The 25769-nt window shown below is 39.7% G+C and overlaps 1 protein-coding gene across 1 annotated transcript; it reads right to left on the bottom strand.

The window, feature by feature from the left end:
- Positions 1–811: 811 nt before the first annotated feature.
- Positions 812–24437, bottom strand: NAPB (NSF attachment protein beta). The gene is made up of 11 exons (XM_081314462.1): positions 24315–24437; positions 15586–15665; positions 13976–14092; positions 12382–12428; positions 12166–12243; positions 11604–11659; positions 11119–11203; positions 8676–8780; positions 7354–7422; positions 6129–6179; positions 812–2427 (listed from the first exon to the last, which is right to left on the bottom strand). The coding sequence occupies exons 1-11, from the start codon at positions 24419–24421 to the stop codon at positions 2323–2325; spliced, it is 900 nt and encodes a 299-aa protein (XP_081170588.1). The 5' UTR covers positions 24422–24437; the 3' UTR covers positions 812–2322.
- Between the last annotated feature and the right edge of the window lie 1332 nt (positions 24438–25769).

The following is a 25769-nucleotide window of genomic DNA, read 5'->3' as shown; positions in this document are numbered from 1 at the left end:
AAAAAGGTAGATAGAATAACCTGTATGTCTTTATACTTTAAGGGTGAGATGCCATTGTAGAAGCAAAAAGCGAAATCCAAGACCAGTGAAAAGAAAGTTTATCTAGATCAGGGGTGTCAAACTCAATTTCATTGAGGGCCGCATCAGCATTGCGGTTGCACTCAAGGGGCCGGGTGGGTATGGCCAGGGTGGGCGTGGCCTACTGGGTGGGCGTGGCTAGAGTGGGTATGGCCTACTGGGTGGGCGTGGCCAGCTCTACATCGTTCGCATCAAGGGTGCCTATGGGGGCCTGGGCAGGAGTGGGACAGATCTGAGGGTCTCTGGCAGAAGGAGGGTCTCTGGGCCAGGGCCAAGGCAGTGGGGGCCGTTCCCTCACTGTTTCCAGGATGGCTTCGTGGCCCGCATGAAACCACTTCGCGGGCCGGATCCGGCCCCCGGGCCTTGTGTTTGACACGTCTGATCTAGATTGTTGTGCTGTGCTGTTTTTCCCTTTGAGGGAATCTGTATGTAAAAGAATGTTAACATGTATGATCTTCTCATCTGCTGTAGTAGTCAACATTATCATATCAAGAATCCATCACTTCATGGACCAGACATGAGAAAAACAATTTGGACAAACAATTTGTTTCCTATACTTCCTAAAATGTTACTTATTTCAGGCCCAGACTGCTGTAGTTTCACATACCTACTGAATACATACCTACCCATGTGTGTAGATAAAAATGGCATTTTTACCAGCAACTATTGAAACAATCACATATAGATTCATATTGACAGAAAATGAACAGTAGGAAAAGTATCTGATCCAACAATTTGCTGTGTCATTTATCACAAATAAAATATACACTCTCATAGATTAAAGGTTTATCCCAGCGAGAGGGGGAGGGGAATGAGCATTTCTGGGGAAAAAATATTTTCATTTTTCTTTTCAAATGAATTATATCATTCCAGTTTCCAGATCATATATTCACATGCACCCTGATCAAAATTTTTGCAGCTCCAAAAGAGAGTGAGCTACAACTGATTAATTCACATAAATTCCAATCTATTTTCTTGTTTATTACAGACAGTGGATCATATTGTCCCAGATCTTCTAATCCAGTTTCAAAAACTCTGCCATTCTCACTAGTCTCAAGTAATAACTATAGTATACAATAATCTTTTCTGACACATTCGTCATCAAAATAAACACAAAGTTATAATTTAAACATTGTTGAGGATACCCTCTAGAAATCAAGTTGTCTTTATAGTGCAACCCAAAGCATCTTTGCCCAAAATGGGCTAACTCCAGTCCCATTGTGAAAGTCTACTTCAGACAATGGAACAAATTGGTCAGCAAGTTGGAGCCCAGTCATTTTGTGACTCCCTGTTGGTGCAGTCACTTCACCACACTTAAATCACACAAGTCTTCTTCTCCAGCTGATCACTGTGCAAACACTGCTTCTGAAACATCCTTCAGATCAGGGCACTGAGTGGGCTACAATCACTGCCGCTGTGAGCAGATGACACAGCCATCCTGCAATGTGTCTCTTTGAAGAGTCCCTCAGTGACACTAATTGTGATGGCCAGGAAATGTCCAGGGGGACAGGAGTTAGGTGACAACCAGGGAAGGCATCTGCAGAAGTGGGTGAAAGGGGCTAGAATTTGATCCCTTGAAGCCACCCTTTTGGGGCTTATTCTTAATTATGGAACATCAACGAAGCTTCACACAATCTTGTCCCACTGAATCATGCTTGGGATTGCACTGCAAGGATAACTTGTACTCTGGTTACCCTCTCAGTGCTATTCAGTGTTGTGACTCATGCTCATTGTGTTATATCTGTGGTAGTACAAATCACATGTAAACAACGTAATATTGGTTAATATTTTAAAATATTCGATAAGCTGTGTCCTTTGTGATGATCCTGTAATAAATAATGTAGAAAAACACTATTTCTAGGACAAGAGGTATGGAGTCCCATATCATGAGAATATAATTTAGTATCAGCTGACTGACTGGTTTGAATATGGCTTCATGAGAACTTATTTCAGAGTTAACTTACACAATCCTATGCTCATTTATGAGGGAGGAAGATCCATGAATTTAGTGGGACTTGCCTTTCTGAGTAAACATGCATAGGATCAATCCATAAGCTCTCCCTTGAGAAGTGAAAAAATATAAATTCGTGTTCACAGTTACAATGAGCGAGCCACAACAGGATATTAAACAAGACACCAGTCAATTAAGCAAAAAGCATTGATCATATATTCCATAATGATCCTTGGCCATGACACAAGATATTTCAACAGACAAGTCACAATGCCACACACTGCACAGACAGTTCACTTTAGGTCCCCGTCGCTGTCTCCTTGAAATGACTTTTTAATGCGGAGTAACATGGTTGTGAGCCATTGATCCAAGCGAGATATTGAATCAAATTCTTTAACCTAGTTAGAGGTAAATAATTAGATGTTGTAGCATCAGCACAGAATTAACATTTTATTTTTTGTGTGATTTTAAGAACTTTGCCCAAGAGGAAAACTATAAATATACAACCATCGTTCTGTTATCCAAAATTAGAAGTAGTAGAAAAGAACAACTGTACATATTGCAAAACCATTCAACACCACCAACCCACTCATTTGAGCAGCTTTAAGAATCTGGGGTGATAAAAATTGCAAGTGAGCCAAGTTTTTCAGCTTCCTTTTAACCTCCCCCTTGCTAAAAGAATTCCATGCTAGGGGAGGAGAGAGAGAGAGTATTACACCTGTTCTTATGTCCACCTAGAATACAAAGCACCAAAGAAGAACAATGGACTATTTGAGGAAGAACAGAGTTAGTTTCCCAGCTTTCTCCTCTCAGCCACCAGCAGGCTGACAAATACCACTGCAGACTAACTGCATGCTTATTTAGAAGGCTGTTTCCCTCTGAGGCTGTAAGTGAATGATGCTTCTGATTTCCGGCAATCATTCACACAATCCCAATTACTTCTCCCCATTCAGCTCTAGATAGCCCAGAAATTAATCAGACAACCCTTAATAATCAGAAAATATACATATTCCACTGAGAAAAGACAGCGGAGAATTTTGACACAATGAATTTTCCATGAAATAAGGCAGCTATTGGAAATGTATCGTCCAACATGCCCGGCCCTACTTTAGCACTGACACCATTTATTTAATTTATGAAGAAAATTTAAATAGACTTCTGGTTTGCATTGTGGCGCTGCAGCAGAGGGAAAATGGAGCTCTGCTCCCCCACGGCTGATTTTGCCCTGCCAGGGGGCCCTAAAGGGGTCTAAAGTCTCCCTGGAGAGGTAATGAAAAAGGAGGGGATTTTCATCGATCACGGAGAGATGGCGGTTGATCCGTTTGATTTGAGGAAAGCCCTCCAAACCGGCAGGGGAAAGACTGGCTGCATTCCTGTGGCCAGTCCAAGCTACTGACAACCAAACAAAGAAAGCACTAATTAGCAGATTGTAAACAGCGTGCATGGAAGTGGGTGAGAATATTGATCTTTTCTTTACTACTTTTCAACTGGATTTCCTGGAAAAGACAAATTCCCAAGAAGCAAAAAAAAAAAAAAAAAAAAAAAACCAACCCCAAAGGTGAAAAGGAAGGGGATTGCAGCCGCACCCTTCCAGAGAAACGGAAGTGGCATTTTAATTCTTTATGGGGGACATAAATATATAACATCAAAATGGAAGTAATACAAAGCTATAGTCTTGACGAACTTGAAACGTAAGGAAACAAGATTTTGTCTTTGAAAGAATATTGGGGTGAAGTACAAGAAATTAACTTTTCATTTTAAGAGTTGGAAAATGGATATTTAATGACATCTAGTGATGGAATAAAGCAACATAGTTGTTATGGCTAGAGTGCATTTGGCAGAATGCCCAGACTTAAGATAACTGTTGAGCTTCTTTGATGTTTGTTGATTCTTGTTTCAACAGAGAGTAGCTGGCAACGGAGAAAAACACTTTGGGCTATTTTCTACAGGGTGGGAGCTATAATTGTTCTGAAACCTGGTGGCCTTCCTGGATTACAAATATTGACTGAAGTCTGACTTTTAATTTTAAGAACTATTTGGAGTGAAAGGAAAATTTGATCTTTGGCTACTTTTGTCTGGGAGAGACTTATGGACTGTTTTTAAGGGTGGTTGAATATTTTGGATTACAAACATCAGTTGACTTTTAATTTTTGAACTCCTGAACAGAAGAGCTGTTACAAAATATTACCTTTAGTGGTGGACCTATATTTTGGGCCTATTGGATTATAAAAGCTACACGTAAAGACTATAAGAACTTTATGAGATACTACTGTATTGCTGTATTGATTTTAAGATTGGTTGTATCAGTTAAGGCCTATACTTGGGGAATACAATAGTATATCTGGAAGGGGGTAACAAAATGGGTGTTTCATATCTAGCTAAAAGTGGGGAAAAAATATCCTCAATATCTTCCTCTGAAACCCCCGGCCCGGCATATCAGGGAACTGTGACGCTCCAATAAGAAAAAGCCAATATAGTTTACTAGTTGTAGGTTTAAGTTAAAGACTTGCTCATTTATATTGTCAAACACCTTTTTAATCTCATCATAGTTTCTTCTTGAGTCTTCTTTATGTGAGATAATTTCCTCTTGAATTGATTGCAGCATAGACTGCATTTCCTCCTGAAAAATCTTGGCTTTTTCTTGTTGGAGAATGAACAAGCAAGTCAGAAAACAGAAGGCAAATCAGAGGAAATTGACCCAAAGACGGAGGATAAAAAGGAAGAAAATTACAGACTAGCACATGTAAATAAAAATCTGGAAGACTTAACCATAACACCGGAAATGGAAAAGATATCCTATTTCTTAAAACTTCAAAATATATCTGAGGACAAGAAAGAAGATCTTACTGAATGGACTATAGAACTGTTAGGTGAAATGTTAGAAATTGGAAAACAAGAAATGAAAAGAGAATCTGAAGGAGAAGGAAAGTGGGAGTTGTTTAATGAATATAAATGGGTTGAACTCCCCGTCAAAAATACTTTACCTAAATTGTCTTTCCTTTTTCAGACAATATCCATAAAAACAGAGGAAGAATCCTTTGATGACTTGGGAAGTTATTTGGCAAAGGAAGAAAGCCAGAGTTAGACTGAAGAAAATAGAAGATCTGACTTACCAGATGGGACACCATATGAATAAAACTGTGTTTGAATATGGCTAAAAGAACAGATAACCTCTCGATACCAAAAGAATTTTATAATTAGAAAGATATGATTTATAATTAGGATAGCACACTTCTTTATGATAGGGGAAATATGAAAATACTAGGATGGCTTATATGTTATAATATTGAGAAAATTATAACTGATAAAAGATTGAATACTCTTATTTAAAGCTAAAAAGAGCTGGAAAAATAGGATACTGACTTAACAAGGGAACTTTATTGCAAATAAAACTGAGACTTGAGTGGGTTAGAAGAGATGTTGCAAACTGATACTATTTTTATTATGTATAATGTTAGAAAATTATGACAAGAATGTGTATACTTTGCATGTATTAATAGTAAGATCTGTATTTGCTTAGTGTTGGGAAAATGAGAACACCTTTGGAAGACGAGAGGATCAAGAAAACACTGGATTGTGTAGTATTGGATAGATCTATGTTGAGGAAGTTAATGTGCATTACTGAGTTACAAATGGACCCAGACAATATGTTGTTTACTAAGCATGTATGACTTGTAATAACAGAAAATTAATAAAATTGTTTTAAAAAAAGAAAATTTAAATAACAAGGCAGAGTATGATGATATCATCATCAAAATGGTGTACATAAACCTCTCACTTCAAGTTCTACAAGTCAAATGAGTTAGATTCAAATCAAATTAACTCCCTTGAAATCAGTGAAATGAGTTAGTCGTAATTTCAAAGCCAATTGCTTACAGTGGAAACAAAATGTTGTTTATTGAGGGTGCATCTGATACCCATTCAACTGAGACCTACTGGATTCTAACTAGACATGCATCAGGTTGGACTGTAATTGATGCCTCTGTGCTTGATTGCCCCAGAGTCCAGTTGTGGTTCAAAAATGCTCACAAAACAAAAAGTTGACATTTTTCTGATCTGAAACTGTTCAAATGTTTAATTAAAATAGAGATCTACTTACTGCTTCAGTGTATGCTTCACAATTTTGTTCCTCATGAGCTTCCAGTAATTTCTAGCAAGACAATATAACAAGATTACCAGCAAAAATGATCTTTTTACTACAATTTTTAATGGATGGATGTGTGAAAGAACTCTATATTCTCTACAAGTGGAAAAAGACTATGCATTAGCTGAAGATATATTTTATAAAATATCTACTTATTGATTTATAAAATATCTACTTCAACTAGAAAAAGGCATTAATATCCAATTCTTTTTATTTCAGTCCTGTTCAGACCATTGAATCTGAAAGATATCTTGCTAAAGTGCTTACTCCCACATAATATATATTGTATTCAGAGACTGTGACCTCATAATGGTATAGTTATAGGCAGTGGAATGGGGAAGACCACACTGTTCTGAGATCCCAACTGACTGTAGATTTCATTGTGGACAGAGAGCAAGATTCCGGCATGTTCTTCCTGTTTCCCTATGCTATGCATTTATAGAACCACAATGGAATCCTTGCATCACATGACTTGACTTTTCTGGAGGTTTTTAAGAAACATTTAATACAGCCACTTGTCTGAACTGGTATAGGGTCCCCTGCTTGGGTGGGTGGGGTCTCTAACCGGAAGTTCCTTCATTTCAGAAATGCAATCCGGTGAATCCAAACATTGTCACTGGCACTACCTCTGTATACCAAGGTGTTCATTTGAAGGGTTCTTTCTTTGACAGGAAAGAGTGAAGAACACACCAACTAACCCTCCAATGTAATTTTTCATAAATTAGTGCCTTCTAGTATCTATGTAATATATTCCCACGTGTATTAGTAGGACAGGAAATTTGTTAGAAGAGCTAAAGAGTCTTGGGAATCCTTCCATAATGTTCCAAAAGGAGAGCATTGAAAATAATCAGGTTCTTATGTTTTATAAGACCTCAAGCGGATGGTTCCATCCATTTAAAAAGTTTCAGTGGAATAATGAGAGATGTTCTGCCTCCTAACTTGCAGGGATCTGAAAGTAGCCTGAAACATATTTCACATAGCTAATGTTTAAATCAGACCAAGAAATAACTCGTTACTTTTTAACATGTAAATTGGGATGGTCATTCTTCCTCTCTTTTCAGAGTGTGACCATAACCCTCCATCATTGTTTAATAAGTATATAATACTTCTAATTAAGACTAGCAATCATGCATCAATTCTGTTTTCAGCACAGTAAAAAAAAGCATGCTGTTTCACTTACTTTCAATAATTTACATTCTCTTGAATCTGTGAATGCTGGGAACATTTCTTCATATTTCTCAAGAGCCAGCTGAAAAACAGCAGCTGCATTTACTTCATATCAAACAGATGTTATCTCATAACAGATGTCTTCTCAGAAAACCAGCCAACTCTGCCATGCTGAATAGCCATTCAACATACATGGTTCCATGTGTGTCATGCTCAAAGCAGTGTCAGACATTTTGATGAATCTGAGTGGCCACATATGTTCTTTTTTGTAAAGTGACATTGGGAGATTTTAGGATCACACTAAACCACATTTAAGAGGAGAAAGGCTCCCAATATGTTTTCCAGAAATGGAACTGCATGACATGTTCTTCACCCGAGGAATAACAAGAAAGAGTGTCAGCCACACTAGGTGAACCAGATCAAATCCACAAGAAGGCTAAAATTATTTTTATTGAGAGTGGCTATATAATAACAGAATCTTGCAGATCTGGTTGTGCTCAACATTCTCTTTCTTCTTCTATTTCAGTGAATTAGGGAGGTGTCCATCTGAATACTATACAATATATCTATTGTGGACTTAAGATATGTTTCACCCCTCATCTCTTTGGTAATAAACTTTGCATGTCTCTGTCAAGGCCAGAGAGACTGCTTAAGCCTATACCATCCCACAATTAGTCCACTAAAAGTCACCTCTGATCAAGTTGCTTTTTTCTGCTCAGAAAAAAATACTATGAAGTCCATATCTACAGTTTAGGTTGAGTTCTGTACACGCATCTCCTGCACAGCAGGTAAATTCTCAACCTGCCACGTACTGCAATTCTCGTAAAGTGCAGCACCATGTGAGTATTATTTGCATTGCACGTTAGTATTAGATTGGAAGATTCAGTAAAGTAATAGTGATAGAAACATCTGCAATGGTCAAACACGAGGCTTCCAGCATATTCAATTGTTTTCAGCAAACATGGCCTTGTGGCCAAATCCAACATCTATTGTCTGAAATAATGAAAACATGGAATACTGTTTTTGAATTGTTTTATACCGAATTCAAAACTATGGGTCTGTATTTGCAAATGATAACTCTGGTTCTAACAGGCAAATAAAATGGTCAGCTAAGTCATGTGGCAAGTCTACCAAGCAATCTTATCATTCTTGTGCGATTGTGGGTATGTGCACAGAAAGGGTATTCAAATTACAAAGCAGAACTTCTGTGATGCTTCATGCAATAAGAATAGGCATTATTAGTAGTATCTAACTAATAAAATAGTTTGTCTATTCTTGGGATACTGTGGCGTTCTGATCTCTATATTTGTAGTACATTAAAAAAACTGCACTAACCTTCGCGTTCAACTCGTCGACAATAAAGTGACATAAAGCTGCTTTAAAGAAGTAATCTTTTGCACTGTGCTTGAGCAATGGATTATCCATTGTACTTGTACCAACCTAGGGTGATAAAAATTACATTTATTGTTGATAAAGTTCAAAAAAGCAGAACATGGTTGAAAACAGTATTTTAGTTCCTTGAGAATCCCTGTTCTCATATTTGAAATGCATATTTTCCCACTACAAAAGGACCCATCTTCCAAAGTTCCCAAATGTCACATTGTTCCTTAAATTTCTCTGTAAAACCAGACATTGTAAATACCCTTTTAATTTCATATTTTTCCACAACAGGGATTTGCATATATTGAATCTCATGCACATTATTGCTTGGCAAAAGCAGTCAAATCTTGTTCAACAATCAACAGGAATCTTCAAAGCATTCGATTCTAGCCAGGCATTTTGTATCACTTCATCACTTACAATCATAGTAGTAGCTTAGAAACTAGATATTAAAACAGTTTGCAAGGTTAACTGGATTTTGAGATTTTAAAATAATTCCAGGTGGTTTTAAATACTGGAAGTACTTGCATAGTAATAACTCTCAGGATTTATTTCCTAGAAGAACCTTTTTCCTCTTGAGCTCCAATTACCCAAAGCAATAACCATGCTTAAACAATGGTAGAAATCTTCTTTTTAAATTATTATGCGTATACATGCAATACGGATGTTCTTTCCACCTGTACCTTGAAATGATGCGTGTCGTAAACTGAAACTTCTCTGATGGTTTAAATGCAAACAATCTCAGTCCAATCGCTTCACTTGGCAAACTGCACAAGGTTAGTGCTTGGTCTTCCAATGAATGTGGCGGACTGACCGGTTCAGAAAGCTCTTTCCAGACCAAAAACTTTTTCAACTTAAAAACAGGGAACTGAGCTTTTTATATTAATATGATTCTTCTGGGTTAGGGAACAGTCCCAGAATTGTGCCATAAAATCCTCCGTACAGCAGCAATCTGTAAGGAGACTCTGAACTAGTGCTCCAAAGCAACCATGTGAGATTGTCATAAGCTGGGAAATAGGGCTGCAATCACTTCATCATTGCAGCTGTTTTGGAATAGGTTTTTCAAATAAGCAATAAGTTGTGCCTTTCACTTCTTAAAACATGTTGATTATCTTTACTAAGTGAAAAGACGCTTTTTTCAGCTGCAACCAGTTACTCCTTTTTGAAGGTCTTCACCATTTTCGGAACACTGTTATTGTTTGAATTGTGGGGAGAAGGGTTGCTGAAGGTGAGCTAAAATAACGAAACTAGGAAATTTCTTTTTCTTTCTAATTTTGATGGAGACACATAACAATTTCAAAGTTGCAGTTACATTTTGTCATTTTCATGAATTTGTCATTTTTATTTGACATTCGGAGTCATCGTTTGCAATTGTGGATCGTTTGTTGTGGGAGACTGAAATCTTCCGATTTTAATGGATTCTGATTGGTCAGGAAATGATTTACAAAAAGCTTTTTTATTATTATTCTTTGACCACAAGAGGGAACCAGGGAACAGAAGATGAAGCCATATTGAAGGCATCCAAGTGAGATAGAGATTGCAAAAATTATTTTGGAGGAGTATTTAAACAAAACAATTCACTTCATAGATCAAGTAGGTTCCAAAGATGCCACAAAAGAGGAGCAAGAGGAACAAGTTACTCAAATAATTGGAAGAAAGATGAGTAATCTAGAGATGTAACCAAGTGCAGAAACCTATCAAACCACTGAGGCTATTGCACAAGTATTTGACAATGCAGAAGACTTAACAGTAATTTTGGAATATAAATCTAACACCAATGCTAACTATGAAGATTGTTTAATTCTAAGTCCCCCAGTGCAATTGAAAGGAGAAGAGTTGCAAGTAAGTGTACAATCCTCAAGAGAACAAGTTTGGGAACTCCAAAATCAAAATGGAAATTGACAATGGAAATATGTTGACATATTTGTTTTAAAAGTCATATTGGAGACTCTCTTGAGAAAAAGGGGAGTTCATATTTATTTAATACACATTCTGAAGAAGAAAAAGATTTTATTTTATGAAGTCAAGCTGGAGGGAGCGACTTAAATTTAATAAGTTAATTGGAGTTAGGATTGAAGTTAGTTTGAAGATTTAATAATTTTGTAGTTATAGAAATGACGTAATAATTATGAGTATTTGTAAAAAACCGAGGTCGTAACTGTATTACTGTTATACTGTATTGGAAAGAGTCAGAAGTCAACATCTTTTTCTCTCCTCTTTTAAATTTTTTTTTATCCTGCACTTCTCTCTTTTTAATCTTTATTTTCATTGCATTTTATTGCTATAATAAACCCTAATAAAACCTTTTTTTTAAAAAAAGTTATTGCTTTGATTAATTTGTACCCTATGCCTCTGATTTATAATTCTTCTCTAACAAACCAAATGGTAGTGTACCTACCTGTTCAAAAAGTTCAACTGCTTTCTGATATTGCTCCAACTGAGCCGCGTATCCAGCTACCTTCAGCAGGCACTTGTTAGCAGAGCTAAAAGCAAAAGGCGTAATGAACGGAAGAGCCCAGAAATGCAGGTAAGAAAATCAACCTGTCAGGTTGCATTCTGGCTAAAAAGATCTGACCTACTTGAGATAAGATTCATTCTGTTGATATTCATACCGAGCTATCTTCTGATATATCTGTTGCCACTAGCCAATTTTCAACTATCATAAGAATAATATTTCTGAGCTTTACATTTTAATATCACAATTCACAAGCAAATAGAATACCAAACCAAAAGTTGTTTTAGGATCTGAAAGTCCTTTCAAAGCCTAAGTTAGGGCATCATAGAATTTCATGTCACAGTCACACAAGAAAAATACAAAACAAAACAAAACAAAACAGAATGAATGTAAGATTTAGATAATCAACATGTCTTATGGAAACTTGCCTATTAGATTCTTCCCCTTTGTAATAGTCTGCAGCTTGTTCATAGTGGGCAATGGCCTAAAAAGAATCAACATATCCATATTCAACATTATACTTTGACATTGTGCTGACAGATTCAACAGATTCAGGCCATTTCCTTATTATTGTAGGGATTTACATCATTTTCACAGTATCGCCCAGCCATCACAGGAATGAGATAAAAGCTGTCCACACCACTTTTAAGATCTTAAGATGCTAACACCATCCAAGTTTACAGATGGTTAAGTGCTTGATCAAGATGTTGTTTTTCAAAACAGATGGGAAACTTTTCACATATACCCATATGAAAATATTCCTTTCATATGTCCTTTAGTCCATACAGTGAGAGAATTGATGAGTTAAATCCAAAAGTGATGCTCTATGATCACCAGGGCCTTTCACTTAGGGGAAGAAAACAAACTTGGGATAGTAGTCATGAAATATAAATTGATGGGCTTCCTCAATTCTTCCAAATTTAATGGGACCTCAGCGAGGTAGGCCTAGGAATGAAACCCGAGTCCTTTCAGATCAACACACTGGCTTACCTTTTCAATGTCTACCAGCTCAGATTCATAAATCTCTGCAATAGTAATGTAATGTTTGGCAGCAATAGTAAATCGGCCCTGAGAAAAGAAGAATTCGGCCCAGCGTGAGAGGGGGGGTCAACACCAAATACAAACTGAACGCAATTTGAATCAATGACAACACCAAAAGGAAAGATTGTAAATTGGAATCCCAACCTAGCACTGCAGGTGTCTTACCATGTCTGTGTAAATATCGATGGCAGCATTTAAGCAGTTGATAGCCTCTGCATTGGATGCATTTGGAGGAAAACAATGAACACAATCAACTCAGGCACCCAAATGTAATCATTTTATCGGCGCAAGAAAGTGGATGATTTGTATCAGCACATTCAACAGCTAGATTCACAGCTATTTCTCCATGCAGGATCAGCTGAAGACAAAACCTCCTCACCTTTTTCCTGCCAGCAATGCAGGTGGCAAATTTATATGACATTCATTCATATACGGTGAAGCCTCAAAGTCTACCAAGTGGTGCAAAAACCTATGCCAGAGTTGTGTATTCAAAACTCTGGTTTGAGTGCTGAGGAAGAATAAATCTCATCGTCTTTCTACACAAAAATACAATCCTAGTTATCCCTACCTCTATTCATTTCAGTAGCTTAGTTTTGGGCAACAGAAAGACAAAAAAACTTGAAGTGAGAAAGCTTTACTGCCCCGTTCACTGCAAATCATAGAGAAGTCAATAGCCAGATCCAGGCCTCCCTTTTAGCTGCTCTGCTCTGCTATTGCTTCTCTATACAGTAATGCCTTTAAGGAATTGATACTCCGGGGTGATACAGATTTCTGGTTTCTAGAGTTTCCCTGTATACAGGTGGTCCTTGCTTAATGACCAGTTGCTTAGCAACTGTTTTGAAATTAGGATGGGACCTTCCAAAAGGTATTTACAAGCCAATTTCAAAGTTTGGGTGGCTGCACCACTACCACTCCCCCTGCAGCCACATGAATGCATTTTGGGTACTTGGAAGCTGGCTCATCTTTATGGCCACTTGCAGCATTGTGTGGTCAAAGATTGCAATTTTCAACGTTTTTTTTGCCAGTTTCCAGTGTTTACTTCTCAAAAGAAGGAAGAAGGAATGGCAAAATCTGGGGCAAAGTGAAAAAGAGGGATCAGCCAAGAATCCCTATGTAGCCACAAAGTCTAAGTCCCTTTGAGTGCCATTGTCCCTTATCTAACTTTAACCAGGTGCTGGCAGTTAGTTGAGAAGATTCGTGTGCATAGGCTTTTTGTAATAAATCAGCTTAATTGAACTTTCACATGGGGACCTGGTGTTTTGCACCTGATAGTTACCCACTTAACGACCACAATGACTTATGACCATAATTCAGTCTCAGTTATGATCGAAAGTCAAAGGACAAAGTTAATGATTAGCAACATGTTTAGGTGTACCTTAGCCAAAAAGATTTAGTTTAAGAGGGGGGGGGGAAATCATTTAATTTTTTTTCTTAATCATATTCAAAATGAGAGAAAATTGGGAAGACGTATACTACATTATACATATATCTACACTCACACCGTTATCCCACCATGGCTAACGAACAACTGCATATAATAGTTGTGTGAATCAGTATTAATACAGTACTCCATTGATCTCAAAGCTCCCTAGATGCTTTCAGGATCATTTATGTTGATCTGAACAATAGAAAGCTTGTTGTTTTTGTCCGGAGCTTTATTTCTTTTAATACAGCCTTATAATAGAGTGATGTTCCTATCTATCTCGCTTACCAAGAAGAAAAACCACGAGGAGGCCACTCTGCCCCCAATTCACCTTACCTTGAGGATCTGCCTTTTTGAAAGCATTCCCCGCATCAACGAAACTGGTGGCTGAATCATGTTTACTCTGCAATTGCATGTGGAGTTTTGCTGCCTGACAAAAGGCATTCCCTGCAGCTGAAAGAGAAACGGCAACATTTTGACATCTAAAGTAGCCATTTGAATCAGGAACAAGCATTTCCCCCAATTCTCTCCCAAAAAGAATTTAAGGAGCTGCTGCGGAAAATCTACCAAGAGGTGCCTTCCTTGGGGTGTTGGAAAAGGACCCTTCCATTATTTCCATGTTTCCCTACCTGCTCCAGCCACATGGCTTTTGAATTCAGCCCCAGTGCTTTAAATCCTCTCTCTTGAGATTATCAGTTTCTCTAACCAAGTGGAAGGAAATCAGAAGCCCTGGGTCTGTTCAGACTTTTCCTTTCAGCCAGAATTCTAAGTGGATGAAAGTAAGTTGTGGTTTGGCTACAGGGAGATTCCATTATTTAGATCAATGGCTCTCAACTTTTATGAACCCCATGTCTTAATATCAAATAGAACCATAGATTCTGTAGCACACTAGAAAATTATTAATACATATTTTTAAGCCTGTAAGGCATGGTTCACGTTAAACTTTTAAAAAAATCTGCATTGTATTGAATATGTGGATAATGCAGTATGTGTGTGTGTGTGTGTGTGTACACACACACAAAATAGAAAAAAGATCTTTTTTTTTCCATCCCATTTATATCCCGCCCTTCTCCGAAGACTCAGGGCGGCTTACAATCTAAGAAGCACAAATCAATGTGCTTAGCAATAGCCTTCATTCTATGTATATGCCTGCTTATTAGGGCTTTGCCCCCCCCCCCAAGCGGCATTTTTTTCTTGTGGCACACTACAAACCAATCCATGGCAAAGCTTTCTGCTGTGGTTTGCTAGTTGAGAATCATTGATTTAGATGAAACAGAGACTTCTGTTGTTAGGGAGACATGTTAATGATCCTATAACCTTCAGAAATACATTACGAGTTCATAAAGACAACCAAAAGGAGAGCTGTTAAATGAAATTAACAGTAATGAAACCAATTTTCCTATACATTCACTTAAAAAAAACCAATGGTGAAAATGTCACTCCTCAATTTGTATACCACGGAGTCAAAAATACAGTATGCATAATAATTTCTGAGGAAGAATGAATCGCTCTATTTTGGAGGGTTTTTTCGGGGGAAGGGACTACGTTATCAATGAAGAACAGAGAAAGGCAATCTACCATATGCAGAGATGGACGGGCTTTAAAATTCAGCGCTAGCGAGTCACAACTTGAAATATCAGATAAAGCCGCTAAATCCCCAGCTTGTGATCATTTTTATGTGCAATTAAGGCATGCTATTTCAGGACAATGACTTGGGATTAATCCCCTCAGCTATTGCAACGGCATCTGAATTTTCTACGGGAAGACTGAGGGATCTATAGCCCAATTCTCAGTAGCTCCAATCAGCATGGCCAGTCTTGAAGATTGTTGGGAACTGAAGTCAAACAATATCTGAAGAGTTACAATACCCTCCATCCCTGTTGTACTGGTCTACAGGCAAACATGTCCTTTATATTTATAAAGAAGATAAAAATGTCTATACATACCAGTCCAGTTTTTGGCTATCTTGAACATATTTGCAGCTCTTGTGTACATTTCACATGCCTCCTCAAGCTTTGTATTTCCTCTAGGAGAAATAAAAGGACACACAGAATTAGAAGGAGACAGATACTGTGGCACTATGAAACCACAAACATGAAACATATTCAGAGAATACAAAGGAAAGTTAAGAGAATAAACATAGAAACCAGTTCCACATAAATAGTGCATATTGCAAGCAACGGATCCTTGGTTTTGATAATGCATCGGAAGCTCAATTGTGCATGGTGAGTACCTGGGAAAGCCACAGAGACCTTTGAAATCTTTGCTAATATTCCCTCCTGGCACAATCCTGCTTTTTCTCGCAGACGTACAAATGCATATTACTAGAAGTTGGATCCAATCACTGCAGCACACAGAAAACTGGATTGTGGAACTTCTCTAGAAGAAAACCTGGGAGACTATATTATTACCAAAACCTCAGAGCCAGTCCACTATGAGGGTTAAGGGGCTGAACTAGAGTGGGAGAGATTTAGGTTCAAATCCCCACTCAACAGAGCTTCTAGATGACATGGGTCCGTCCCTCTGTCCAACCTACTTCATATGATTGTTCTTATAAAACAAGGGGCGAGGCCCATGAAAACCTGCCTAAGTTCCTAGAACAAAAATTGGGGTGTGTGTATAAATAAATAAATAAACACTGGGCAAGATGTAGTGTTCCCAGAAAGAGAAAAATGAATGTCATCATTATATACTGGTAAGGTAAAGGTTCCCCCGCACATGCGTGCTAGTCGTTTCTGACTCTAGGGGCCGGTGCTCATCTCCATTTCAAAGCCGAAGAGACAGCGCTTGTCCGAGGACGTCTCCGTGGTCATGTGGCCGGCATGACTAGACGCCAAAGGCGCACGGAACGGTAGTTGCTGTTAAATAGTGCTTTAATATTATAGTAGCCTCTTTCCAAGTGCACGTAAAGGTACTAAGAAAGTCCATAAAGCTAAATTGGTCATTTATACTTAGTGGTGGATTGATCTATTTATATATGCGATGGTTCATAATGTGATCATGCAATTTTTAAAAAAAAACAACAGTGGAATTATTTAACAAAAACAACTGAGCCTAAAATTTCTGTTGCTAAGCAAGACAGTTGTTAAGTGAGTTTTGCTCCATTTTACAACCTTTCTTGCCAGAGTGATTAAGTGAATCACTGCAGTGGTTAATAACATGGTTGTTAAATGAATCGGGCTTCCTCATTGACTTTGCTTGCCAGAAGGTCGCAAAAGGGGATCACGTGACCCCGGGGACACCGCAACCGTCATAAAATACATGCCAGTTGCCAAGCATCTGAATTTTGATCACGTGACCATGGGGATGCTGCAATGGACATAAGGATGAAAATGGTTATAAGTTAACTTATTCAGTGCCATTGTAACTTCGGTCACCAAACAAATGGTTATAAGTCAAGAACTATCCGTAGTAATAAACAGTATGATTGCACAGAGTCCTAATCTTATTCCGTAGGCATAGCAATCCCATGAGGGAAAAATATTTCTGGCAAACGTGCAAGTATTTTCTCAGTCACAAACTTTGGTGGGAGAGTCACAGTGTGTTTTTCAGAAGGTGAGAAGGAACGGACGACACAGGAAGATTACACAGAGTTAATGGGCCACCTTATATAGTACGTGCAGAGGATATGATATGGTGGTAAAGAAGCTGCAGCTTGACGGGTTGAGTGATGGTTTTCCAGAAGGCCTTTAAAATCCAGTTCTTTATTCCAGGTGTTGGGCTACGGTGGTTGACATCATTTATGCATGTATGATACCGGTATGTTTGTGGTATTAACTGGATTGGCCACCTTTTAATTGTCATATCACTCTTTTTATTGTATTTTTGAATAATGGTATTCGGGGAATGACCTTGGGAGATAAGAGGAAAAGCTGCAGCCTAGGCAACCATCAAGCCAAAGGTATTTCAGCCCACAGGAGGAGGCAAGGAAAGCATCTCACAAGTGGCCCTCCCTAGTTTTCTGAAAAGTAAAGAAGGGAAAAGGGGCTTTCAGACTTACAAGATTCTGTTACTGTAATCTTACAATAAAAGTAATGTTAATACAGGTGACTTAATGCCCTTGCCTTAGAACTAGAATCGAGCCCGTAATTTACATCATAATTCATGACGGTTGTTAAATCAAGGCACCCATGTAATTCGACTGATTTTACAACAGTGGTTTCTTTGCGGCAGGCATAAAGCGAGCCAATCTCATGGGACCATGGAAAGCTGCAACTGGGCGTTAAGAGTAAGTTGGTTGACAAGGCACCCCAAATGCAGTCATATAATCAATGGTGTGTGTGTGTGTGTGTGTGTGTGTGTATGCGCGTGCCACCATTGGAAATATTGAATCGGGTCAATATGTATCTTTTCAGGGGTTCATCATAACTTCAAATGGTCGCTACGTGATTAGTCGTTAAGCAAGGACTACCTGTACTCATGGTTGGCGCTTCTTGTTCTGGACTACCTCGAAGGGCTGACATTTCTTGTTTTGTTTTTATGCTGTCGATGAAAATTAGAGGCCACCGATGATGAATTGTGTAATTTTTAATTAAAGCTATGTAATGTTCCGTCTCAGAATGGCAGGAAGCCACGATGCTGATTTTCAGCAATTATTTCACCAATCTTCAGTGGTACAGTTACAGGGAAGCATAAAAAGAGACGAACACCTTCATGTATACATGCATATTCCCATCATTCTGTATATGAGGGGAAATAGGAATAACCTTGAGGAACAGGAGGAAGAGCTGAGGCTTTCCAGGGCATGGCAAACAGTCCCAGATGTATGTGGTTCGGGAGCTGCTTGGCGCCCCACAAGGCTGGGTGCAGGGTAGTCAAAAAGACATAGGTGGGGGGAAATAGGCAGGTGGGGGTGCTTTGAAGCGCCCCCGCACTTGTAAATGTGGATAGCCTACCAAAAAACTGAGTTTTGATCATGTGATCATGAGGGCATTGCAGCAGCCACGACTTTGGGCACAGGTTATAAATCCATTTCTTTCAGTATCGCCATAACTTTGAAAGGTCACTGAAGAAATGGTCACAATTCAAGGACTACCTACATACATACATCTTGTATTTTTCTAATTTTGTTAAAAAAATAAACATAAAACTGATTACTGTTCCTGTTCATTTTTATACTAGGTTGTTTTTTTTTTGCTTTTTAAAGTGCAAGTGAACCTTATTTCATTGTCAACATTTTTTTTATTTTGCACTTGCATTTTTAGTTGCGGGTTATGCAGAGTTGGATGTTATCATTGGAAAAGCAAGCTAGAACTTCTGAATTTAAATAAATGCATACTAATTAAAAGCAAACGTTTCAAAAGAGAAGTCTGACAGAACCAAATCAGTTTTATGGTCAATGTAGGAGAAAATATCCAGCTCCACTTGTTCGTTTACCTGTGGAAGTAACTTCTGTTACAAATTTTTAATCATTGATTGATCCTTTACTGTTTTCGCAGAATCATAAGACTCCTAAAAACCATACGTTCTCTTAAACCATGGATTAATAATATTAGTAGTAAAATATGCCTTAAAACTGCCAAGAGTCCCTACCAGAGCATTTTTTTAAAAAAGAGAACACCATATTTTTGGGTTACATTTCCTAATCAAAGGCCACAACAATTTGCCTATGGCAAATTGAACCCAAAATTCCTTCTGCCTGTCATTCACACTCAGCCTGAAGAGCATGACTTGCTGATATTCAACATATTATAGGCAAACCAGACCTAAATAGAAATATTTAGGTAAATAGGTATAGTTTTATTCATACCTAAATGGATAAAGTAGGGATAAATGTAACATCATTATAAAGTCACCCTATGTAAAATATACCAGGGCAATGCATAAAGCATGTAAGTATTAGTATTTGCTAACAGCTCCAACACAAACTGCCCTCCTACATATTGGAGCAACTCCTACCGACTTATCTTGACACCCACAATGACAAAAATCAGAAAGAAAATTGCTAGAATCAGCCCACAAACCTATTTGAGCTGAAAAGGTTTGGAGACAAATGGGGATGGACTTCCGTCCTATTTCCTGATGGGAGTACCTCCGTAACCTTTACACAGAACAGATAAGGGATACTGAATGATCTGGGCTCAGCGGTAGAGCGTCTTGAGGAGAGGGAAGAATTGGCAAGTTCCAGACTGGGGGAGCGGGAGAAAGGTTAAATTCCTGAAGAGCTTTATCTGCCCTCCCTTTCTTCCTAATGTGCCTCTTCACAAATACTACAGCACAGCAGTCTGCTAACCGTAGTAAAATAAATAAATAAATCATGTATTGGAGTGATATAAAAACAAACCTCAGACACGTCATTGAAGAACTTGCAATTCAGAAATGCAAGGAGGATGGAGTACATCGAAATTTACAGGTAGCAGCATCTGGTACCAGTTATCATTATTGCCAATTCATTTCCAGGGTGAAAGACAAAAAGAGATTAACAGAGACCAACCTCTGATGAGTATTTTCTCCAGAGTTACAGCTATTCCTGTCAATTGCAGCAGCCATCTCTTTTCTCTGCATTTATAAGAATCAACTGCTGCCATAATTTCCCCCCTATTTTTTCTTTGGTATAACAAGCAGAAACAGTTGCATTGAAAATGGGAACTTTATGTATGGGGAACAGAGAGACGCTGACCCAATTCAGCAGTCTTCCCCAACTGTATTTTTTTTTTAAGAAGGGGAGGAAAAACTGATACAGTTAGGTAATTTGGCTCTGAACTATAGTTTATAATGCTATTATCTGGCACACCCTTTAAGAAAGATGGAATTAAAGGTTACCAGACACCAGATAATCAGTTAACTAACAATCTGAAAACAAATCCTGACTTTATCTTTTTATAAAACAGAAAGCAGATGTGGAAAGTGTTCGGTTTGAATTAAAAATTCTCATCCTAATTCTCACTTCAGCAACTAAAATGATCTGTAAGTAAAATTATTATACCAGTTTAGACCCTAAGTGGGATTTGACTAAAAACTTTCATTATAGTACCAGGAAAATGAAGAGCCCTAATTATTAATGCACAAGGTTTGGACTACAATTTGGACTAGCAATCAGGTCATGGACTGTACAGTATGCATAAAGGTAAAGGTAAAGGTTCCCCCGCACATGCGTGCTAGTCGTTTTCGACTCTAGGGGCCGGTGCTCATCTCCGTTTCAAAGCCGAAGAGCCAGCGCTTGTCCGAGGATGTCTCCTTGGTCATGTGGCCGGCATGACTAGACGCCAAAGGCGCACGGAACGCTGTTACCTTCCCACCGTAGTGGTCCCTATTTTTCTACTTGCATTTTTACGTGCTTTCGAACTGCTAGGTTGGCAGAAGCTGGGACGAGTAACAGGCGCTCACTCTGCTACGCGGCACTCGGGATTCGACCCGCCAAACTGCTGACCTTCTGATCGACAAGCTCAGCGTCCTAACCCACTGAGCCACCACGTCCCTTATATGTATGCATACAGTGTGTCATCTCAGTTGCTGTTTATGAAAACTGTCCTAACAGACAAGCTGGGGCAGGCAGGTAAAAGAAGAGAAAGCATACATGATTTCTCCTTTTCTTCTTTTCCCTTTTTAGAGGCTGGGTCGGTATGTTTTATTCCAGGCCTCAGAGGTTAAATACACATAGACCTCGACTTACAACAGTTCATTTAGTGACCGCTCAAAGTTATAACAGCACTGAAAAAAGTGACTTAGGACCATTTATCAGTGATGACTTTTGCAGCATCCCCATGATCATGTGATCAAAGTTCAGATGCTTGGCAACAATATTGATGATTGCTGCTGTGTCCCAAGGTCATGTGATCACCTTTTGCGGCCTCCTGGCAAGCAAAGTCAATGGGGGAAGCCAGATTCGCTTAACAACCGGGTTGCTAACTAATCAGCTGCAGTGATTCACGTAACAACTGTGGCAAGAAAGGTCATAAAATGGAGCAAAACTCACTTAATAAATGTCTCACTTAACAAAAATTTAGGGCTCAATTGTGGTCGTAAGTTGAGGACTACCTGTATTTAATAGTTTTGCAATTTTCTTTTTGATGTTCATCTCCCCTTGGTGGCATGCAAAACATTAAGGAAACTGAAGAACAGTAGAAGAACAGCAATGCTAACAGTAAACAGCAAAACAATATCATTAGCAGAAAAAAAGATTGAAGTGGCATTTATTGAAAAACAGTGCCATAAAATCATAATAAAGGGTTCTTTTAGAACCCAATGAAGTGTATAAACATTATTAAATATTAGTAATGTTACATTAATTTAGGAAATTTCAGGGACTACATGACAGTGCAGTTGTGTGTGGGGACTCTTAATTTTATCTTACCTCAGACCTTTGAGATAGATTGATAAACTTCATGATTAAGCAGAGTCATGAAACACAGCTTCCCCAATCCCAGACTAATATCTTGATTAGTAATCTTGCTTAACTTTCTAGCCCAGGCATGTCAAACTGCCAGCTGGCTGGCCGGATGCATCACACCAAAGCCATGCCTACCCCATTGCCAGCAATACGGCGTGCGATGTCAGGTGACATTGCAAGTTTGACATGCCTGTTCTGGTCCATATGAGGTTTGGCTAAATGTTGCTACTTTAAGAAATCACACAAAACACCATGCTCCTGATCCCCACCAATCTATTAGTTTTCTCAACTGTGGATCAATGAAGAACCCTAAACAGACATTCTTGTATCTCCAAGGTGCCATGAAAGGGAATTACTGACAAATTGCAGAAGATAGTCTTCATATCTGTTGTAGCTAAGCTGCACAGCATTATAACAATACACTGATGACTTAATAGCTTTCATGATTCACATACTACTTTGGTGTCTTCATGAAACATTACTCTCAATTGACAGAGGAAAAAAAATGGTAGACAGAAGAACCCAAAGACCATGTTATACAAGAAATCCAATCAGACTAATGGAATCTCTATGCCAATGGTTCCCAACCTTTTCTATACCCCGCACCCCTAGAACACTTCTGATATATTCTCACACCCCTTACAAAAGTTTAAAATAACGGCAACAAATTATGCATATACACAACAATTTTAAAAACCCAACTTTTTGTACCCCCTGGAATACCATCTCGTACCCCCAGGAGGTGCGAGCAGCCCTGGTTGGGAATCCCTGTTCTATGCCAAACTTAAATCTGTAGAAAATAAGAATCTAGATCATTTGCAACACAAGTCCTACTTTGGAAAGAATGTACAGCTTTAATGAAGGGTTTCATTTATATTTACTTAAATTTAAATGCTATTCATAATTGTCAATTTATGTGTTTAATCATTGAAATAATATTCCTTGTTCAGTTCATCCCACTAAAAATTATAATCTCGTAACAACTCTTTGGAGCACCAGTTTGGTGGGCAGTCATCAGACTAGAAAGTGGGAGTCCATGAAACTACCGTGGACATGAAGCCAGGTGGTGACCTTGGGCCAGTCACTTTCTCTCAGCTCTAGGAAGAAGGCAATGGCAAACCACTTCTGAAAAACCATACCAAGGAAACTGCAGGGACTTGTTTGGGCAGTCTCTCAAAATCAGATATGAGTGAATGGAAGGAAAAATATCTTAAATATGTTAATACTAACTAATTCTTATCTGGCTGGAGATGAGAGTTTTAATCCAACATGCCTGAAGGTACTGGGTTAGGACAACTAGCACATGATTAAGACTGTATGTTAAAAACAAACCCTAGAGAGGGTTGATTATTATGAATTTTAAAAAAAAACATTTGAACCATCTTAAGCACCGATCCTGTCTACACCTCTCAGTGTCCTTACCTGTCCAGGTAGTCCTCGACCTACAACCACAACTGAGCCCCAAATTTCTGTTGTTAAGTGAGACATTTGTTAAGTGAGTTTTCCCCCATTCTATGCCTTTTCTTGCCACGGTTGTTAAGTGAATCACTGCAGATAAGTTAGTAACCTGGTTATTAAGTGAATTGGGCTTCCCCATTGATTTTGCTTGTCAGAAGGTGGCAGAGGGGGGAATCACATGACCCTGGGAATAAATACGACCAGTTCCCAAGCATCTGAATTTCGCTCACATGATGCTGGCAATGCTGCACAGGTTGCAACTACGAAAAATAGTCACAGGTCACATTTTTCAGGGCCGGTGTAACTCTGAGCTGTCACTAAACCAACCGTTGTAAGTCAAGGACTACCTGCACTAGGATTCTCTCCGTTGACTTCACCCTCCATACCTACCACCGAGTCCACAGGTAGAGGATGCTTGCAATAAATCTGGCAACTCCCAGGCTACAAGGAGAATTTCACCAGAGTCCTTGTCGAAATTGCTCTCGTTTTGTAGACCCCCCCCCCGCCCCCGTCAAATGTGCCCTGTCACTTCAACGGGCTTCTCGCAAGAGCCGCCTGACATGTGGCAACGTCGGATTGAAGGCCCGCTGGGAAAAGCCGCTGTCATTTGCAACCCCTTGGAGGGTCTGCGCGAACGTCTGAACTCCCAAGATTTCTTTTCCACCCGCCAAGCTGCGGCCCACGTCGTTGACTCGGCTTCGCCCCTCCGACGGGGCCGCTACGAGCCAGCGGCTCGTCCTCTTTCCCTCTAGCCCCCACCCCCGCCCCGCAATTCTCCCTTTTCCCCCCCCTCCCGGGTTCCCGGGCCCTAAAAACCACCGCCGAGGTCTGCTCAAGGGCCGAGGACAGCGGTCCTTGCACCCGCCCTGCCTTTCCCCGCCGGCTCACCCGAAAATCCCCCGGAGGAAAGAATGGGAGGATTTGACCCGCTTCTCGGCCTCTGCCAGGAGCTGCACGGCCTCCCTCTCCTTGCTGCCCGCAGCTGCAGCGTCCATCTCGGCGGCGCAGGAAAAGAAGGAGAGACGGCGGCCGCCTGCGATGCTCTGAATTTCAGGCGGGGGCGGCGTTTTAGGGGGAGGACGGCGGGTGGGGAAAGGCGAGCAGACGAGAGCGGAGAGACCGCCTTGCTCTCCCGCTCCGCCTCCTTTCCTCTCCTCCGCCTCCTTCCTCTGGCGGCGGCGGAGGCGCCGCTCGTTTGCCCCCGCCGTCGCCGCCCCCCCCCCCGCAGGAATAATCTGTTGTTGTTGTTAGCTGCGAAGTCGTGTCCGACCCATCGCGACTCTATGGACAACGTTCCTCCAGGCCTTCCTGTCCTCTGCCATCTTCTGGAGTCCCTTTAAGCTCACGCCTACTGCTTCAGTGACTCCATCCAGCCACCTCACTCTCTGTCGTCCCCTTCTTCTATTGCCCTCGATCTTTCCCAGCATTAGGCTCTCCTCCAGTGAGTCCTTCCTTCTCATTAGGTGGCCAAAGTATTTGAGTTTTAGCTTCAGGGTCTGGCCTTCTAAAGAGCAGTCAGGGTTGATCTCCTCTAGGACTGACCGGTTTGATCGCCTGGCAGTCCAAGGGACTCGCAGGAGTCTTCTCCAGCACCGTAGCTCAAAGGCCTCAATTCTTTGGCGCTCAGCCTTTCTTATGGTCCAACTTTCGGAAAGTTGGAATAATCTGAGCAACCTGCAAATGGATTCGCCTTTATGACGTCACAAAGTTCTCCCCATAGGCAACTCGACCGCAGCCCCCCACCCCACCCCTGGGCTCAGAACTACGTCACTCACTACCTCCCCGCCTTCTCTGTCGCTTCCCCCATGCCGTGGAAAAACTTGCCTCCTGAAATCTATCTATCTATCTATCTATCTATCTATCTATCTATCTATCTATCTATCTATCTATCTATCTATCTATCTATCTATCTATCTATTTATTTATGGGACTTATATGCCGCCCTATCTCCCGAAGGACTCAGGGCGGCTAACAACAATAAAAAACAACAATACAAAAATTAAAAAAGAATTAAATAACAGCCCCCAAATAAATTAACTACACAGTTAAAAATGAAAACATTTTAATTTTAATCCCATTTATATCCCGCCCTTCTCCGAAGACTCAGGGCGGCTTACAATCTAAGCAGAAATCAAATGCGCTTAGCAAATATGGAATGCCCTGAACCTCCTTTGCCTTTCGTAAACGACAGGAAACAAAATCAAATCAAATCAAATTGATTTGACTTGATTTAAATTTCCTGACAGCTATAGAACAATTAAATCAGTGGAACAACCTGCCTCCAGAAGCTGTGAACACTCCCACACCGGATGTTTTTAAGAAAGAGACTGGACAGCCATTTGT

This window comes from Vipera berus (assembly GCF_964194415.1).
Source record: "Vipera berus genome assembly, chromosome: 1".
Taxonomy (NCBI): domain Eukaryota; kingdom Metazoa; phylum Chordata; class Lepidosauria; order Squamata; family Viperidae; genus Vipera; species Vipera berus.
The sequence above is the reverse complement of the archived record's forward strand: the minus strand, read 5'-3'. Positions and strand labels throughout refer to the sequence as shown.